The sequence below is a fragment of the Dendrobium catenatum genome, unplaced genomic scaffold (assembly GCF_001605985.2).
Source record: "Dendrobium catenatum unplaced genomic scaffold, ASM160598v2 original_scaffold_268816, whole genome shotgun sequence".
NCBI lineage: Eukaryota > Viridiplantae > Streptophyta > Magnoliopsida > Asparagales > Orchidaceae > Dendrobium > Dendrobium catenatum.
In genome coordinates this window covers 4157-25533 of record NW_021587214.1, presented here as the reverse complement: position 1 = coordinate 25533, position 21377 = coordinate 4157, and the positions used below count along the sequence as shown (strand labels likewise).

At 33.8% G+C, this 21377-nt stretch overlaps 1 protein-coding gene across 1 annotated transcript; it reads left to right on the top strand.

Moving 5' to 3' along the window:
* Positions 1 to 8424: 8424 nt before the first annotated feature.
* Positions 8425 to 21019, top strand: LOC110103706 (probable adenylate kinase 5, chloroplastic; the record flags this gene model as incomplete). Its single annotated transcript, XM_020832518.2, is given in 7 exon segments — positions 8425 to 8797; positions 8873 to 8974; positions 9975 to 10103; positions 10218 to 10352; positions 20211 to 20357; positions 20735 to 20809; positions 20914 to 21019. Coding segments are annotated over 7 exon segments (910 nt in total), but the record flags the coding sequence as incomplete, so codon positions are not given.
* Between the last annotated feature and the right edge of the window lie 358 nt (positions 21020 to 21377).

Sequence of the window (21377 nt, the reverse complement as noted above, 5' to 3'; positions counted from 1 at the left end):
TTGTAAAAATATATGCAAGTTGATTTTCAGTTGAAATATGATTCAGTTCAATTTCTCTTTTGGATACATGATCCCTTATGAAATGATGCCTCATATCTATATATTTAGTTCTAGAATATTAAATAAGAATTTTTAAAATATAAATGGCACTAGTGTTATCACAATAAATTGAAATTATGTCTATTATAAATCCTAAATTAATCAACTACTATTTCAACTAAAGAACTTGTGCCACACAGCTTCCTAAGGCAATGTATTCAGCTTCAGTAGTAGATAGGACTACGGAATTCTATTTTCTACTATACCAAAAAACTAAAGAATTTCTAATAAATTGACATGTTCCAAATGTACTCTTTCTATCAACCCTACAACCTACAAAGTTCGAATATGAATATCCAATTATTTCAAATGAAGAGCTAAACTTAGAATACCAAATCTCTAAGTTCTGAGTTCCCAAGAGATATCTCAAAATCCTTTTCACTGCTATCAAACGTGATTCTTTTGGATCTGATTAAAATCTAACACACAAATAAACACTGAACATAATATCGGGTCTGCTAGTAGTCAAGTAAAGCAAAAATCTAATTATTCCCCTAAAATTCTTTTGATCAACATTTTTTTCCTTTTGGGTCCTTATCCAACTGAACTGAGAAATTCATAGGTGTACTAATAGGTTTAGCATTATCCATTTTATATTTTTTAGGATATCCTTAACATACTTCAACTGACTAAGAAATGTTCTTTCCTCAATTTGCTCAATGCTAAAACCTAGAAAGTAACTTAAATATTCAATTAGACTAATCTCAAATTCACTACTTATTATTTTAAAAAAATCATCAAAAATTTTTTTATTTATACATCCAAAATGATATCATCAACATAAATTTGTACAATGAGTATATCGTCTCCCAATTTTTTCACAAAGAGAGTGGTGTCCGCACTTTCTTTTTTAATAGATCTCTCAAGTAGGGAAGTGCTCAACCTCTCATACTAAGCCCTAGGTGCCTATTTCAATCCATACAATGCCTTTTTTAATTTAAAATTTTGATTTGGGTATTTTGAATTTTCAAAATATGGAGGTTGTTTGACATAAACATCCTCTTGAATCACCCTATTTAAAAAAAGAACTTTTAACATCCATTTGAAGCAATTTGAATCCTCTAAAATGGACAAAGGCTAACAAAATCCTAATTGCTTCAAGTCTCGCTATAGGGGCAAAAGTCTCCTCAAAATCAATTTCTATAATTTGATTATACCCCTTAGCCACCAATCTAGACTTATTTATAATGACAACTCCTGAGTCACTCATTTTGTTTTTAAATACCCACTTAGTTCCAAATATACTTTGATCATTTGGCTTTGCAATTAATTCCCAAACATTATTTCTCACAATTTGATTTAATTTTTCTTGTATTGCTAAAATTCAAAATTTATCCAAAAGTGCTTGATTTATATTTATAGGTTCTATCATTGAATTAAAGGTAAAATAATTGACTTCTTTGCTTAGTCCATATATTGTCCTAACACCCTCACTAGGTTCACCTAAAATCAATTCCTTATGGTGGTTTTTAAAAATCTCAAATCTCTAGGCATTAGATTTTCTATCTCCAACTTTTCATCCAAAATAATTTTCTCAATCTTTTAGGAGTTATTTTCTATTTCATCCTCTTCCAAATTTGGCTATTCCAAAATTTCAAATTCATCAAACACAACATATGTGATCTCCTCAACTACCAAAGTTCTTTTGTTAAATACTCTTTAAGATTTTCCAACACTAGACTATCCAAGAGAAATTTATTCATCTGATTTTAGATCAAATTGTTCTAAGATAGATTTTCTATTATTATGAATAAATACCTTATATCTAAAAACATACAAATGTGACAAATTAGGTGTTCTCCCCTTAAGAAGCTCATATGATGTTTTATTTAATTTCGATCTGATGTTCATCTTATTTAGAACATAATATGCAGTGCTAACCGCTTCAGTCCAAAAATATTTAGGAAGTGAATATTCTGGCAATTTGGTTCAAGCGGCTTTAATTAATATTCTGTTCTTTCTTTTGACTACCCCATTCCGTTGAGGGGTTCTAAGTGCAGAAAAATTATGATCAATTACTTTTTCTTTACAAAAAATTTAAAATTTTTTTATTTTCAAATTCACCGCCATAATCACTTTAGATTGTTAAAATCTCACATCCTAATTTTCTATGAATCCAAGTTGAAAAATCTCTGAACTCCTCAAATAAATCACTCTTATGATATAAGAATTTTACTCAAGTGAATCTTAAAAAATCATCTACAATCATAAATCCGTATACCTTTCCTCCTAGACTTACAATTCCAACTGGACCAAAAAGATCCATATGTAAAATCTCTAAAGGTTCACTAGTTATAAGATCCTTATTGGAATGAAAAGAAGACTTCACTAGTTTTCTAATTGACAAGCATCATAAAGGTGGTCCTTAATAAAATCTAGTTTTTGTATACCTCTAACCAAATTCTTTTAGGTAATTCTCCTAAGATTTTTTATGCTAGAGTGACAAAGTCTCCTATGCCATAACCATGACTCATCAAAAATATTTTTCAAATAGAAAGCATTAGGAGTTTTTATACAATTTAAATCTAGCATATACATATTATTCATCCTTGATCCATGCAAAATATCATTTTCATTTAGGCTTAGTATGCAGCTAGTAGGAAAAAATTTTACACTATATCCTTTATCACATAACTGGCTAATACTCAACATATTATGCTTTAAGCCTTATACAAATAACACATTTTTAATAAAAAAAATTGTCAAGTTTCTGATCATACCTGATCCAACCACTTTCTTAGTGGTGTTATCTCCAAGTGTAACCCTACCTCCACTTCTGGCTTCCAGCGAAATAATTATTTTGTGTCTCCAGTCATATGCTTTGAGTAACCGCTGTCTAGGTACCAAATGCTCGCATGAGGCCTTATATGAGAGCATTTCTGCAAAACTATCAAATGTTAGACCTGAGAACCAAAATAAGTTTGGGTTCTCTTTTTGACAAAATAAAATTAGATACATGTATGATATGTCTAGGTTTATGCATATTAGGTTTTCATACTAAATAAGTTTTTCTATCCAAAGTACAAGTGTGTGCTATATGTCCAAACATGCCACAAGAATAATATTTAACTTTAGGAAATGGGTTTCATAATTTTTTTATAATTATTTAATCTCTTCCTGGATTGTAAATATTTTGGACACAAAATAGGATTAATAAAATCTTCAAGTGTTGGTGATTTCCTATTTTTCTCTAGAGCTTTTACTTTTAACTTCAAAAATGTGTTTAAATCTTCTAACATATGTTTATCAAAATTTAAATAGTGCTCTCTAGTCTCAGAACCATCCTTAAAATTTTTGAAATCTTTTTATAAATTAGCATAAGATGATTTTAAGATGTCATTCTCCTTATTCAAGTTATCATATTTATTAAGTAAGCTCATGTGTTTGTTATCTATCAATGCATGATATTTCCTAGGAATTTTATATTCTCTTTGTAGTTCTTATAATTCTAAATTTAGACTAGCATGCATTTTCTTCAGCTTCCTATATGCGTCATGAATCCTTTTAAAAACTTCTGACAGTTCAGTATAAGTTAAGTCACATATCTCTTCTTGATCTGACTGATCAAGATTGTCGCCCATTAAGCACATCTTGGTGATTTCCTCTTCCTTTTTAGTTTCTAACGAATCCAAAGCCAAGTCTGTCCAAAAAGCTCTTTGGAATCTCTTATTGCTCTTCTTCACATTTGATTTCTCCTCGACCTTCTCCTTGTTAGGAGTGGCTTTTAGGTTTGAGCATTCCAATTTTATATGTCCAAGTTTCCTGCATTCATAGCAAATCACATCATTAGAAATCTTAATATTCTTATTAAATTTATCTCTGTTCCACTATTGGCGTCCTCTACTTCCTTTTAAGAAAGCTCCTAAATTATCTAGTCATTAAAGAAATGTCATCCTCATCCTCAGGTTATACTAGATCACTCTCCGACTCCTCTACTTTCAGTGCAATGTTCTTCTCCTATCAATGTTCACCTACATCAATCTTTCTTTGACTCACTCCTTACTCGTAGGTAATTAGCGAACTAAGAAGATTATCAATAGAGTAAACATTCAAATCTTTAGACTCTATAATTATAGCTATTTTAGCATCATATGCAGTAGGCAAACAACAAAGAATCTTATTAATCATTTCAGTGTTAATTAGTTCCCTACATAATGCATGTAAAAAAGTGACTATCTGGGTGAATCTTATGTATATGTCAGAAATAGATTCATTGAGTTTCACGCGAAATAATTCATAGTCATGTAACAAGATGTTTAATCTAGATTATTTTACTTCATTAGTCCCTTCGTAAGTAATACAAAGTCTATCTCATATGTTCTTTCCACTTTTATAAGTGTAAACCCGCATATAGTCTTCTAACTTAAGTGCATAAAAGAAACTGTTTAAATATTTTACATTTAGTTGTGCTAATTCACATTGTTCTACAGTCCAATCTGTAAAGGGTGTCTCAACTCTAATACCATCAACTAATATAGTTGGTTTTGTATACCCATCTTGAACTAAGATCCACATACGATAATCTAGTGACTGTAAAAATGTAGACATGCGTATTTTCTAAAAATTGAAAGGGATGTTATCAAATAAAGGAGGTCTAGTGATCGAGTAACCTTCTGGTGTTCCGATTTCCAAAAGTAGCCATACTTGTTTTTCAAAAAGTGGTCTAAACTTATGGTTTTGAATTAAAGCTCTGATACCACTTGTTAAATCTTGAACTGGTAATTAAAAATTACTCTTGGATTTGAAAATTTGAAACCGATTGATTCACTAAGCAAGTTAATTAAAGCTTCAAAATAAAATTTTTTAATGACAGAATTAAGTAAGCAGAAAAAAAAAATTAAATGACACAAAGATTTATAGTGGTTCGATTAAACACGACTTACATCCACTCCCTGAAGACTCCCTCTTCAGCTATTCCACTATTACCATAAGTGTCTCTTCTTTTGCCCCCACAGCAAGGCAGATAAGCCTTTACAAAACTCTCTTCCACTAATCCTCAGTGCGGCAGAAAACCGTTATCCTTTCACACTCTCTAAGTGTCAGCAGAGAACCGTCATCTATTCACACTCTCTAGGTGTCGGCAGAGAACTGTCGTCTGTTCACACTCTCGAAGTGTCGATAGAGAACCGTCGGCTATTCACACTCTCCAAGTATAGGCAGAGAACCTTCGACTGTTCACACTCTCCAAGTGTAGGCAGAGAACCTTCCTCCTTTCACACCCTCCAAGTGTCGGCAGAGTACCGGATCTTATCCGAAGATCTTCTCACGAGTAATCTGGAAAGACAAGAGGAAGAGTGATAACCATAATTATAAGGAGATTCTTACCTTTGAGTAACCTTGTGAACCCTTCACACTCCACTTGCAAGAAATCTCTCTCAAACACTCTCTCACACTCTCTCCTTTAATTGCCCTTGAAAAATCACATAGACAAGACTCTATCACATCAATTTTAGTGGACCCTTTAGACAAAAGACACAAAAAATCATAAAAAAAATAGAAGTTTTCAATTTTGAACGTACACAATTATATATTACGATTGTATGTTTGTACATACGAATAGTTCAAATACTGTTGTGTACGAACAAGTTGTGAATCAGTACGAAATTATTTCATACGCGATCATTGTTTGGTACAAACTAAGTTTTCTTTGGATGAACAGAAAAATTTCAAAGTTTGTCTGTATGAAACGTCAAGACGAATTGAGCGAGAACAGACCTTAGACGTTCGTCCCTATATAACGGTTAGATCATCCTATATAATCCAAACTTGAGAATAGACCCGAAACATTCATCCCTGTATAAATCTAGGATTGTCCTGTACGATCAAGACTTAGAATTTTTTTTTTCGTACGTTAACAAACCCTAGACGTTCATCCCTGTACGAAGGTGCGATCGTCCCGTACGAACGGTTCTTGTAAATGAACCCAAGATGTTCGTTCCTGTATGAAGGTCCGATCATCCCGTACGAACAGTTCTTATGAATGAACCCAAGACATTCATCCTTGTACGAAAGTGGGATCGTCCCATACGAACCATACTTAGAAAAAATAATTTCATTTCTGTTCGTTCCATTGCTCATTGGGAAAAATAACTGATCAGATCGTCCCGTATGAAAGTTCTATCATACAATACGATCAGTTAAAAATATGAATTTTAAAACTCTCCCCCAGTATGTGTGTTTAGTTACTCAATTACAATCACACACTCTAAGACTCAATAAAATAAAAAATGTAGATTTCAATCACAATAAACTCTAAATTAATCTTGATTTGAAGTCTTCAACAATCCAGAGTATGATTTTTCTAAAATGTTAGTACACACAAGAGCAAAATAATTCTTCCAAAATATGTTAGGAGAAATAATAATCAAGTCAATAATATTTGAAATTATAAAAAACATACAAGTTGCAAGAATATTAAACATGCAAAACTAAGTAGCAACTATCTCAACATGCCTCCCATCTCCCACTCAAATTCTGGTTAGAAGCTCTTCTCACATCCAATTATCTAATCAATAGTCTCACTTCCAAAACCCTTCACTTTGACAACCCATACAATCTCCTACATGGATACAAACCATCTTATGCACACCTCAAAACATTTGGCTATCTATGTTATACCTGGCTTCGCTCACTCTCTCCTAGCAAACTTCATCCACGTTCAGCTGCATGTATCTTCCTTAGCTATTGTTCTTCACACAAAGGCTATTGTTGTTTCAATTTACAAACTTCCAAATCCACATCTCTCATCATGTCATATTTCATGAGGATAACTTTCCCTATCTCAGTTCAAATACATCATCTTCATTTCCTTCCATCAATGATATCCACTCCCCTCTCACTCTCATTCCTATCTCCACCTTAAACACCCCACCTTCCCAAACACCTAAATCACCTCCTCAACCGATCGATCATCCCTCCACCTCCCCACCAGTCTCTTCTGCCACTTCACCCGAACCATTATCCCATTCTAAAACAGACATCACTAACCCACCCAATACCTCTACCATTCCTATACCTCTCCCACATCATCCAATGCTAACAAGATACAAAAATGGTCACCTCAAACCCAAACAACACCTTGATCTTCTAGGTAAAACCCAACCTGCCTTAACCCCAACTTGCTACACTCAAGCCGCCAAGCTACCAGAATGGAGAATGGCAATGTCTGATGAATGATCAAGTTACACTCAAGCCGCTAAGCCACCTTATATATTATTTGGCTACGAGGCCTTCTCAATGACTTTCAAGTCTCAACATCTTCTCCTACCACAATCTCATGTGACAACACATCTTCTCTAGCCTTGGCTAACAATCCCATTTTCCACACAAGGACAAAGCACATTGTGATAGATTATTACTTCATTAGAGATCACATTCTCTTCAAAGAAATAGCAGTCCAGCACATCAATTCTCTCAATCAACAGGGTGATATACTCACTAAACCGCTCTCTATACATCGATTCAAGTTACTAAGAGACAAACTTACAATTCACATCTCTGTTTATACATCTAACCTGAAGGTTGCTTCAGTATGGTGGTAAGAATAAAATATATGAGTGATATATTTTATATTAACATTTTATATGAGCGGTAGGAATGTAATATTAAAATTTTAGATGTTAGATATGTAAATAGTATGAAATAAAATAATATATAAGTGGTATGTATGAATATAGATGGGGTCATTCAATAAACAATGTAAGATGGGGTCATTCACTAAACCACGTAAGATGGAGTCATTCAAAAAATAATTTGTTATCATTTTTTTTTCTAAGACATAATAGAATTTAATCAGATACATATAAATACTTTTTCTTGAGATTATCAAAAATTTAAGTCATGCCATATATCTTTCATATATAAATCAATATTTTAAAGAATATTTATAAATCATATAAAACCACCATTTTCATGCCTAGAGTATTTGGAAAACTGATTAAAAATTTTATGTGGCCATATTTATTAAAAATTTAATTAAAATATGATTTATAATTGTTTTTAGGGGATTTATGTACATATTATTTTATATTTCTCTATTTACATGTCTGACATTTAAAATTTTAATATTATATACATACTATCTTATATTATTTTAATATCAAATATGTCATACATATTTCATCCTCACTGCTCATATATTTCATTTATACCACTCATATTTGATATGTAATTAAACTATGGATGATATGCATATAATATTAAAATTTTAAATATTAGACATATACAATGATAGATATGTAATACTCTTTTTTATTGCACATCTTTTAAAATAAATGTAGAATTTATTCTGTCTTCAGCGTCTGCTCTTTTTAAGAAAAATTTGTGCACAGTGCGTGCTGCATTCGACCAAGCACAAGCGCCAACGAATGGTGGTCAATGATCCTGTTATCTTGGACGCATGGTACATCCGAACGTCACGTCAAGGCAGGCTTCGCTAATCTGAAGAGAGAGATAGAGAGAAAGGGAGAGAGAGGAAGAGAGAATGGCTCTGCATCAGGGAGCGTCGAGGACGGCAGTCTCCGGTAGTCACTGCGAGTTAGCTTTCATGTCATCTGTCCCTCTCCGCACCACTTCGTTTGCTTTACCTTTCTCCACTTTCTATTCCTTCACTTGCTCCCCTCTTTCAATTTCTCATGACCGTCACTCCCTTCCCGTCTATTCCGAGAGTCCTCGGAGAAAAAGCCCTAAAAAGCAAAAGGTTGCTAGCTGTAAATGCTTTATTGCCTTAATTTTTATTTGAAATGGTGTTCCTAACTTAGGCATTTGCTAGCAGAGGCTGAGGGTGTCCTGCGCCAGAGTCGAGCCATTGAAGGTGATGATATCCGGTGCTCCGGCGTCAGGGAAAGGAACTCAGTGCCAAATGATAGTTGAGAAGGCAAGTTCCTTTTTCCACCATTTAATTGTGTTCGGGGCAACTCTATTAGAAGTCAAAATGGATAAACAAAGTGGATTCGACATGCTACAAACGTTGTCTTGTTGGAATAAGGCATTTTGATTTTTTTTATAAAGAAATAATAAAAATTTTACTAAAAAAATATAGGATTCACACAAGAGGTTAAGCTCATCACTCAAAGAATTATGAGCTGCCTACCTATTTTACGAGAAACATCGAGGCAATGAGTTAGATAATTAGCAAAATATACCAACCGCCGCATACAGAACTCAAGCCCAGACACTAAACTGATTCTTCAAGGCAGCAAACCATCAAGGCAATGAGCTAACTGACCATCGGCATAGACTAGTCCAACCGGGAAGGTTAACCCAGACCAGCACACTTGACTTACCATCCCAGTTATTCGAGCTCTACAAAAAGAGCATCTAATCCAACTACCATTATAGATAGTACCAAGCTACACAAGTTTTTTTATTGAACACAATTGCTGAATATCCATTCCTTAACTTAAAAAATCTAGCCAACAATGCTCTAATGCATATCACAATACCGATGAAATGCTGTAAACATTTAGCCCTACTCACCTCAGAAGACAAATCTTGTTCACCGAATTCTAGGGTAGGATAGGAACCAAAACAAATAACATCTGGGGAATTTAAACCAATTAAGGATGATAGCAGGACACAAATCAGTTTTTCTCCTGTCTGCTTTTTATTCATATCCCAAACCCGCCAAAACCTCCCCCCCTCTCTTATACTGAATTTCCAATGGTTTTATGTCGGGAATTGACATTCTGAATTTTGAATATGCAATCTTCTATTATTATGAATGCTTATTTTCTAAAGCTTTCATTCAATTTTGCCACGCTATTTCTTAACAGTATATAAATAAAGTTTAAGAAATAATTTTCTTATTGCTTAGAAATCGTTCTCATGAAGCTATGATATAGCTCTCTTAGCATAACTATTTGCATTTCTTTCAGTATGGATTGGTGCACATTTCCACTGGAGATATATTGAGGGCTGAAGTGTCATCCGGCACTGAAATTGGAAAGAAAGCAAAAGGATACATGGATAATGGCATGCTTGTTCCAGATGAAATTGTAACTGATGTAAATGCCCTTTCTCTTAAGCCATTTCTTTTTATTCAGATGAGTTGTGTCCTGCTTTGCTCTTACAGAATTTCCGTTTTCTATATATTCTAATGAAGGTTTCCTTTATAATAGATGGTGATAACACGGCTTTCGCTACCTGATGTAAATGAGAGAGGCTGGCTTCTTGATGGATTTCCCAGGACCTTTTCACAAGCACAAAGCCTTGAAAGGGTTAATATAAGACCAGATATATACATTGTGCTTGATGTATGTTAAAACTTAATGCTTCTACTGCTAGGTTTTGTTTTTGATTCATTTGTTTCTGCAGATTGTTGTCCTATGTTGTGATTCCTAGGATCCTATGATTTCTCTTTCTATTTATGTTAGGCTAACCAGTCTTCCAATTCTGTTATATTTTATATTCTTATAAATATACGCTTTTACATAATTACGAAAAGTATTTTCCTAAAGATTGTTGGCTGCTTTTGTTAGGCTAGCTAGTCTTCCAAATATGCAATGTTTTATATTCTTTTGATTATATGCTTTTCTCCTCTTTATTACAAAATTATGAATTTTTTTTTCTGTATGTTGTTCTCCTCTGTTGTGATTCCTAAGACCCTATGATTTCTTATTTATGTTAGGTTAATGATGTAGCATATCATGTGGATAGAGATAATCAAGCTAAAAGCCCAATTACAAGAGCTAAGATCAAAACTCAACAAATGATATATGAAAATGTCTAATTACAAGGGCCCAATCAAGAGCCCAATAATGAGCTTATAATTTAAAATATAATTTATATTTTATTTACTATCTAGCCATGGAATTGTTAGGTAGGGATGAGACAAATAGTCAAAATTGGTAGTGGAACTCCTCTTTAATGTCCACCAACCCATTAATTTTTTTCTTTCTTGTAACGCATATGAATATGAGCTCGTATGAATTATAATTTTCAGGTTTTAGAATGAAATAATTTTATGGAGAAGTTTTATTCATTTGCCTGGTGCTTGGTGGCTTCAAGTATATGTCTTTTCTTTGGAGAGATTTAGATAGTTCTCTTTATTTCTCTAAATATCAAAACTAAAGTTCTGTCAGACCCAAAATTTTCAGGTATGAAAATTTTAAAATTTATTTAAATATAACTTAAAACTTATTTAGAAGTCTATTGTGAACTTACTGTTAAATTAGTATTAACAATAAAATTACTGTTTAGTGAATATTAATATTTATGCTAAATATTTAGTTTAATTAAATTAAAATTCCCATTTTTTCTGAAGAGATGAATGCTAGGGCGAATAGAGTAACTGTTGATTTTGCTATCAGAGGGCTGCGAAGGAGTTGGAATTCAGTTACGTGTGTTTCACGCAAGCCTTTAAACAGACTAAGGGAGTGGGATGCTGGGATTGTGAATTCTGTGTGAGTGAGAGTAGCAGAGAACGGAAGAGGGTGGGTCTAGGGAGCTGCCTTGCTAGGGAGGAAGCTTGCTTGCAAATCAACACTATATAATTCGACAATTCCTAATATGTGGTGAAGGTAAGGGATGCAACGAGTGAAGAGTGAATTTTCTGTGGAGGAAAAAAAAGAAGAAGGAAAAGAGGTAAGCAAGTTGACTTTATTGAAGTGGCCTGATAGATTTCCAAAGGTTAGTACTAGTTTCTAAAGAAGATTTGTTCCAATTGTATTGTAGAAATTCAACTAGTTTATACAGAGGGGAGGTTTTGAGATAAGTTACCAAAGGAAAAGGGCACGAGATGTCGGATTTGAGGCGACAACTCATCAATGAGATAAAAAATGCAATTTCAATTTAAAAAGTAAATGTTGTTATTTTTATACATGTGTGCTTGTAATTAATTGAATTAAAGAGAAATATGTGTCAAAGTTAATGATTTTGCTAAGGCATGTTCATAGCTAGGTATTCAAGTATGAATAATTATATTTGAATTTGAATGGTTTATACTTAAGATTAGATCTCTGTTTAAAATTGTGCAATAAGAGACGCGCCTTGAGGCGCGCCTCTGCGCAATTTGACCCAAAACCGCCTCGAGGCTTACGCAATTCCTCTCCTGGCAGAGGCGTACGCCTCACTTGGACTGAGGCGCGTGAGGCGTACTCCTCAAATATATGCTTAGTACCGCTCAGTATATGCTCGGTATAGCTAGGTATTTGCTCGGTACTGCTAGTACATTGCTCAGTATGTGCCGTTAACAAGCTTACCGGTAGTAATTGCTTGTATTGCAGTACTGCAGTACATGCTCGTACTTGCTCGATACCGCTAGGTACATGCTCACAGGAGCTGATAAGACACATGCCAGGTACCACTCGGGAATTCCCATAAAAAATAACTTACGAACTTCAAAAAACATAGAACTTCAAAATACTCTTACAATAAAGATTAATCTTAAAGCTGAGGCGCTACGCCTCAAATATATGCTTAGTACCGCTCAGTATATTCGTACCGCTCAGTATATGCTCGGATAATCTAGGTATTTGCTCGGTACTGCTAGGTACTGCTCAGTATCTCGCTCAGTATATGCTCGGTACAGCTGGTATTTGCTCGGTACTGCTAGGTACATGCTCGTACTGTCAGTACCGCTAGGTAACATGCTCGGTACTGCTAAGGAACATGCCTGGATATTTTCCATAAAAAAAACTTACGAACTTCAAAAACAAATAGACTTCAAAATTATCTCTTACAATAAAATTTTGTCCGGGGGCGCTGCCCCGGAAACCCCCGCAGGGGCGCTGCCCCGGAAACCCCAGGGCGCTGCCCCTTGACTCGCGGCAGTCGACTTTTTGTTCTATTACATCATCTTTAGTAATAGTTGTTAGTGTTAGTCTACTTGTTCATGAGTGCATGCTTTGATTGGAAGACATTGGACTCTATAGGAGAGGAGGAAGGGGTGAGAAGATTCCCTTGAAGACCCATTTAGTGATGGGACATGATTGGATTATATATGTTCTTTCTTAATTGTACTTTGGGAGTTTTGATAGACTAATATTTTGTGGTTTTGTACTTTGGGACATGATTTTATTGCATCTATTTTCTTACTTTCCCCTAATTTTAATTGTCATTTAGATGTTTTTATTGTATGATAGAATCTTACTATTTTTTACTTGCTAAAACCCTTAAATTCTCATTTACGCAATTCTTCGTCGGTGAGGCTTACGCCTCACACCGCCTCGAGGCTTACGCCTCGCCTCACGGACGAAAAATGCCTCGAGGCTTATTTACGCAATTTTAAACCTAGGACTAGATATAGAATGAATAGATACATATTTTCCAAATTAATCACATGTTGCAAAGAAAGCACTAAGTTATGTAATGTCTATTTATTCTTTTTTTGTTAGTATAGTAGATAAAATTCTTATATGGAAGTATGAAGTATGACAAAACAAATACAAGTTCTAAAATTTGAAGGTTAATGAATATCAAATTAAGAAAGATTGACTATGAAATAATATGATACTTGCATTGCAGGTGGGGAAACAAGGACCCCGTAAGAAGCAAAAAGAACCTATATGTATATAAAATGATATGATGTCTGCATTGCAGGTGGGGCAAAAAGGATCCCGTAAAAGGTAAAAGAGACTTCTATATAGTTCAATGTTGATAATGCTAGGCTTACCTAGGCTCCATTGAACATTCTTATGAAAGCTAATAATATGAAAAATGATAATCAGAATCTTAGAAAATTAATTATGATATTATGTACAGACTTCAAATAAAATAAAAGTTGATCTTAAAAATATTTTTTATGTTGTTTTGCAAATATTTACGAGTTGATTTAGTTATGATTTCAATAATGTATTCCCTATAATCTTGCATTTAATTTTTTGTTTAAATTACATAACTTTATGAGCTTCATAGCTCATCAGTTTTTATACTGGCTATTATTTCTGAAAGGACAAGAAAAAAGTGGAAGCAGATTAGGTTCATGTTAATGAATATTTAGGTTTTACTGTTTAACAATATTTATGTGAGTCTACATCTAAGATATATAGATTGTTAATTTATTGTGATGTTTTGAATTTTCTTAGTGGCTCTATAATTACTTTGTGAAATAATTGAGACTAATTAGGTTCTCTTATTTATTTAGAACATGTATGGTACTATGGGTGGAATATATTATGAAAATGTTAAGAAGTATATTATATATTGAGAATTATTAACATTATTTTTTCTCCATGATACTCTACATTACTAGTAAGAGGTACCGTGGGGTGTTACAAAAGTGGTATCAGAGTAAGAATTAAGATTATAAGGATTTAATTATGGAAGCTTAATTAGATTTAGTGGTTTTAAGGAAGATAATTGGATTTGATTGAATTATTACACAGCCTATGTGAGAATTGTATTTTTAAGTTAGTAATAAGTCTAATTTTTGATCTTGCTTGTAATTAGCATATAAAGATGATATATTAATATGTATGCATAATTATATAAAAGTATAAATCATGATATAATGCATTTTAAATATAATTATTGAAAGGGTACCTGAGGGGACTAATGACTAGTGATCTCTGCAAGCAGGGTACCCGAGGGTCCTAAAAATATTACACCAGTTGAAGATACTACACACATAATTAACAATGGACCAGTGGCGCATGACCTTACCAGTGTAATGTCAGGAAATATGATGCAAATGCAGATGATGAATATGATGATGCAAATGATGGAAAAGATGCATTCTCTGGTAGGACATGCAACACCTAGTGTTCTATCTGCTACTATACTAGTCACTCATACAACTCTTGGTATCAGTGTAGATATAAATACAGGTGCTCATGTCAATGTGGAAGTAGACAAATATTTAAAACTCTTATAGAGTTTAAAGCCACCTTTATTTAAAGGAGTGGATGCCAAAGCTGTTGAAGATTGGATAACCAGGATTGAGAAATTTCTGAATGGGATGAAATGTCCTGGGGGCATATGTGTATCCGTTACTATTTTTATGTTGGAAGTTCAGGTAGAGTGATGGCGGAGGGGACAACATCTGAAAAAAATTGAAGAGTGAGTAATGGAGTTAATTACTTGGAAGAATTTGATCAAGTTTTTAGGGAGTGGTATGTTACTTCTTCTGTAAGGCAGGCAATGTAGTAGAGTTTTGTTAATTTAAAGTAAAGAGCCAAATCTATTATTCAATATAAAGCAGAGTTTACATCCTTATCGAGATATGCTTTTTAGCTTATCAATACTACTGAAAAATATTATAGATTTTTGAAGGGCCTTAGAGATTCATTGATATAATCTATAATTCTTTATCGCATAAAGGATTTTGCTGAATTCATTGAAAATGCTAGATTTTTTGAGCATGATATAGATATGGTAATACAAAAAGGGGAGGTTGATAGCAAAAAAGAGATTATTTGATCATAGATGTGATCAATCAAAAGGTAGAAATTTCATCAGGGTAAACAACAACAACCAGCAGGATTCCGTGCCATATAGCTTGTGCAAATTGTGAAAAGTCTCATATAGGAAACTATTTAATGAATTTAAGAAAGTGCTATTTATGTGGGAGTCGGGTCATAAAAAATTTTTCCAAAAAATGTTCAAAGAGTTAGAGAACTAAACGGTATTCAAATGATAGATCAGTACAAGGGAGCTAGGCTACCAATGAGCCAACCAACTTTTAAGATAAAAGGAGAAGCATTAGGGAAAGCGGTGAGATCAACACCAACTCGAGTTTTTTTGCTTTAATATCTCAAGAAGCCAAATAATCTTCATAAGTGGTGATGGGTACTATCAATATTTCAGATTTACCTGTTAGAGTTCTTTTTGATTATTGTGCATCTCATTCCTTTATATATGCAATATTATGTAAAAAATTACATGTTAAAACTATTGTTTTTACTCATGGTCTGAGTATTCAGTTACCTGCTAGAGATTATTTAATTGTTATTGCTTCATGTTCAGTTAATATTGTGATAGCCAATAAGGAATTCATATCAGACTTAATAGTCTTACCTTTAGTGAAGTTTGAAATAATTTTGGGAAAAAATTGGTTGATCAAATACTTTGCTACTATTGAAGGCTGGAAGAAAAGAGTTCTATGTGATTTGCCTGGAGAAAAGATATTTTATTTTCAATTTGATAAATGAGTAATTTCATCTTTGATTCCTTCTAATCAAGTGAACAAAAGTATAAGCATTGATGAATTAATTTTCTTAACAAAGTTGGAAACTACTAAAGAGATAAGTGATGAGATAAATTCTATTCTCATTGTAAATGAATATGTAGATATTTTATTTGAGGAATGAGATAGTTTGCCTCCAGAAAGAGAGACATAATTTTCAATAGATATACAACTAGGGACAAATCCAATTATAAAAATAAAAATTAAAAAATTACTTGGCAAAATTAATTGAAAAAGATTTTATCATACTCAATATATCTCCTTGGAGTGCACCGGTGTTATTTGTCAATAAGAAATATGGTTAAATGCAATTTTGTATTGATTATAGAGAGTTAAATAAGGTGTCCATTAAAAATAAGTATCCTCTCCCTAGAATTGATGATCTATTCGATTAGGTAGTAGGTGCTTTTGTGTTATCCAGAATTGATTTGTGATATGGTTATTATTAAATTAGAGTGAAAGAAGGTGATATTGAGAAGACAACTTTTGGTACCAAGTATGAGCACTATAATTTTTTGGTTATGCCATTTGGTTTAACTAATGCCCAACAGTATTTATGAATATGATAAATAGAATTTTCAGGCTTTATCTTGATTAGTTTGTAATTTTTTTTATCGACGATATTTTGATTTATTTAAAAAATGATGAAGAGCATGCATATCACTTGAAAATTATTTTGGGATTATTAAGACAACGTAAATTATTTGCTAAATATTCTAAATGTGAGTTTTGACTGAAAAAAATTTCATTCTTAGGACACGTTGTCAGTGGTGAATGTATATCAGTAGGTCTAGAAAAAATAAAAGCAATAGTGAAATGGTCAAGACCTACTAATGTGACAGAAGTCTGAAGTTTTTTGGGATTAACAAGTTATTTTATAAGATTTATAAATGATTTTTCTCAAATTATTTTGCCTTTATCTAGGTTAACTCAAAAAGATAATAAATTTGAATGGATTGGAGATTGTGAGCAAAGTATTCTGTCATTAAAGCGGTGTTTAACATCTGCACTAGTATTAATAATTCCATTAGAATTTGTAGGATTTCAACTATTCAATGATGCCTCTCTAAAAGGTTTGGATTGTGCGTATGCAGAATAAAAAGTTGTTCATATATGTTTCTAGAAAGTTAGTCTCATGAAAAAAATTATCCAAGTCATGACTTAGAATTGACTGCAGTTATTTTTCTATTAAAAATTTGAAGATATTACTTATATGGTGTATGATGTGAAATATTCATAGATTATAAAAGTTTAAAATATATTTTCACACAGATGGAATTGATTGAGACAAAGAAGATGACTGGAATTGATAAATGATTATGATCTCGACATTCAGTATTGCCCAGGAAAGGCTAATGTAGTGGTTGATGCATTAAGCATAAAGTCTAGAGAACATATAAATTGTATCTTAACTCAAGAAGAAGGATTAGAATTATTAAATCTAATAATGATTTTCCCATTCGTAGAAGAAAGAATTAGTGAAGCCCAAAAGACTAGTGTTGAATATCAAAAATTTATTGAAGAATGGAAAATATGCAAAAGAAAGGATTTCAATATAGATGATCAAGAAAGAATCAGAAGTGTGGATACCAAAAGAATCAGACTTAATTCAAGAGATTTTACATGAAACCCATAACTCAGGTTCAATCCATTCACGAAGCACGAAGATGCATAAAAATTTAAAGGCATTATTTTGGTGGCGTAGAATGAAAAGTGATGTGGTGAGAAATGTCAAGTGGTTAAAGTTGACACCAAAGACTAAGTGGTATGTTGCAATCCTTACCAATACCAGAATGAAAGTGGGAAGATATAGCGATGAATTTTGTTATAGGATTTTCCAGATCAAGACAAGGGCACGATGTATATGAGTTGTGATTGACAGACTAACAAAATCAATACAATTTTTACCTATCCATTAAACTAATTCACTTGAGAAATTAATTAAGTTGTTTTTGAAGGAAATCATTATATTACATGAAATTTCTAAGGTTATTATGTCTGACTGAGATGGACGCTTTACATCTAAATTGTGGAAGTTTGGGTACAAAATTATAGTTCAGTACTGCATTTCGTCCATAGACTAATGCTTAATTAGAAAGACTAATTCAAGTACTAGAAGATTTGCTGAGATTATGTATGCTAGATCTTGAAGGTAACTGGGAAGATCATATTCCCTTGATAGAATTTGCTTATAATAATAGCTTTCAATCAATTATCAATATGACATCATTTGCTTGAAGTTCCGTCCTCAACAAATTCCCTGTTTGTTTATTAATGTTCACTTGAATGACACGAATCATATTTTAGCATTTGTATTTTTAATTTGGTTATGCATTTATTAATTTAATGTCTGGTTCCTTCTGATTGCAACTTCTGTTCACTTTGGTCCGGTTTATATGTTCAGTTCTCTACGTTTTGTTTAAGTCCAGGTCCTTTATAAGTTCAAATTTTGGCAGCCTCCTGGTATCTCCCTTGGTTAGGAAAATTTGAGGAGCTGGGCCTTTCCCATAATGCTACAAGAGCTTTTATGGTAGGTGTCAGGTGACACCGTGGTTGTAGTTTTTCAATCTCACCACACTACGAGAGTGTGTATGGGTCTTCGAGGTACCTTTTTGAAACGAACAGTTGATTGGGCTGGGATCGGCTGTTGTAGTTTTCTGTGAAAGCAAGAGGAGAAGAGTGAAGATTGGGAAGAGGAAATCAGATCTGTTGAGATTCTGAAGTTTGGCTTTAGCAGGTAGAAGAATAAAGATTGGACTGGGGTCGACTGTTGTAGTGGTCTGTTAGTGTTTGTGTGTGGTCAGTAATAGGCTAGGAAGAGGAATGAAGAGTGAAGATCGATTGGAAATGTGAGTTGGGGTTCACGTATGGTTGAAAGGAGGAGATGAGGGTTGACCTCGGTTCAGGTAATTTGTGTAAGGTAGATTTGGGTATTCGTTCGACTGAGAGGTGCGACAAGGGCTATTGGTGATAGGGATTTGTGGGCTCGGCTAGAAACAAGATCGGGCACATGAGAGGGAGCTGCTCAGTAGTTGCGACTACTTGCGGCAAGAGGGCTCGGTCGAAGGTCGGGGTGGATCTGGTGTAAAGGGTGGGTGTGAGGTAAATCGGGTAGGGAAGAGTCGGATTGGTGTGAGGTAATAACGCGGGTAGAGGCGGATGGCTTGTGGTTTGTTGAAGTGGGATCGGAGGCTGGAGGCTTTGGTTGGGTCGCGAGTTCGGCAGAGGAGGAACGGCTTGCTGGAGTTGGACGTCGGGATCCTTGAACAGAAATGGGAGGTGGCTTGGAGGGCTAGGTTTGTGGCAGCGGCTCACTGTGGGTTTGGGGCTTGGAGATGGGAGGATGGAATTCGACAGGGTGAGATTGAATGGGAGCCTGTGTCGAAGAAGAGGAAATGAAAGCCTCGTCTACTTCCCTATTTTAACGATGAGTGCCTGAGTGCGATCGAGACGAGTGAATCGCAGGAGAAGAATTGAGCGGCGCGAGCGCCGAACAGGTACACGGAATTTCAGCAAGAATTTCGGCAGACTTTTTTTTTTTTTGGGGAATTTGAGTTGAGATCAACAAGGGATATAAGATAAGTAACATGCTAGTTTCAATAACAACTATGAAAAACCTAGGAAGATCTCTTATGTGTATTACATTTATGAACTCAATAAACTTAACAAAGTAATATCTTGCACAGCTTGACTAGCATTTCAGAACTAATTTTTTAGGTTTCTTTGGTTTAGAATGATTTTATTAAGATCTTATTTTTTTTTTTGTACTGTATTGTGTGTAACTTGTAAATTTAATTTTTATTTCATCGAAATAAATTATATTATATAGAGATTGTCTGGTATCATGCCCTTGATATGATAAATGTAAATGCTAATGAATTTGTTGCATATTTTCAATGGTCTAGGTTTAAGTCCACGTAAACACTAGTTAAAGCTTATGCAGTTTTGCATCCTGACCTTTCATATGATTTGACCTTTTAATGCTTAGGTTCCTGATGAAATTCTGATCGACAGATGTGTGGGTAGGAGGATGGATTCAGTAACCGGAAAAATTTACCATCTTAAAAACTTCCCTCCTGAGACGGATGAAATTTCTGCACGACTAACAACCCGTTCTGATGATACTCAAGAAAAGGTATTGTTAACCAAATTGCATTTTTTTTCTTCAATTTCCATTATGACATTTTGGCTCCATTTTCCGGCGGAAAACATAGGTTACGAGGACACTTAAATTTTGCAGCAACGCAACCTTAGTGAAATTGCTGACAGTAATAGACATTTTTCATTAAACTTGACTTTTTTCATCATCTTAGTTCTTCATTGAATTTCGTTATTGATGCTCTGACTTTCCTTGAATCGGCTTGCACTGAATATTGCAATTTTAACCAACCTCAAATTTCTGTCAATGCAGTTACTTTGTCTTGTTGTTTTCTATCATTTTGGAAGCAGTACTTTTAACATGTCCTTTTGATTTACGATATGATACTAACTTCTACCGTCTGATATTGGTAGGTTGTCTCACGTCTTGAGACATATAAGAGAAATGCAGAAGCTATCCTGTCTACGTACTTGGACTTGTTAAAGAAGGTTTTTCCTTTCATCTACTTCATCAAGATAATGTACATGTCCAGTTTTCTATTAAAAAATAATTTGCTAGTTTGTTGAGTTTACTAACTCGTACTAGGATTTAGATTGATGGGAACCGCCCGAAAGAACTTGTATTTGAAGAAATTGACTCCTTATTACAGCAATTTCAAACTGATGTTGCCAAGTCAAAGAAGCTGAGCACTGTTGAAGGTTGGTGTATGATGTTTATCAGCCTGAGATAAGATTCATATGTTACAACGTTTAGCTTTAAGATTCAAATTATTTAAGACGATGATTATATAGCACTTCATGAGGATTGAGCCTTTTGTTTATTGTGGGATTTGTTACTGACGTGAAGCTTGTATGTTTATCTCGCAAGTGCAGAGTTCATCTTGCTAGAAGTTTTTCCAGAAAGACTAACTAAACATGTTGAATACTGTTCCATAAAAACTTTATTCTTGTTCTTTCAACTTATCAAAAGTGTCATACCAGCCAGAATCTTCAAACAGGCTATTGCTTTAGCATATTGTGCATATCAATCTATTCTGGATTGGAAAACCTGACAACA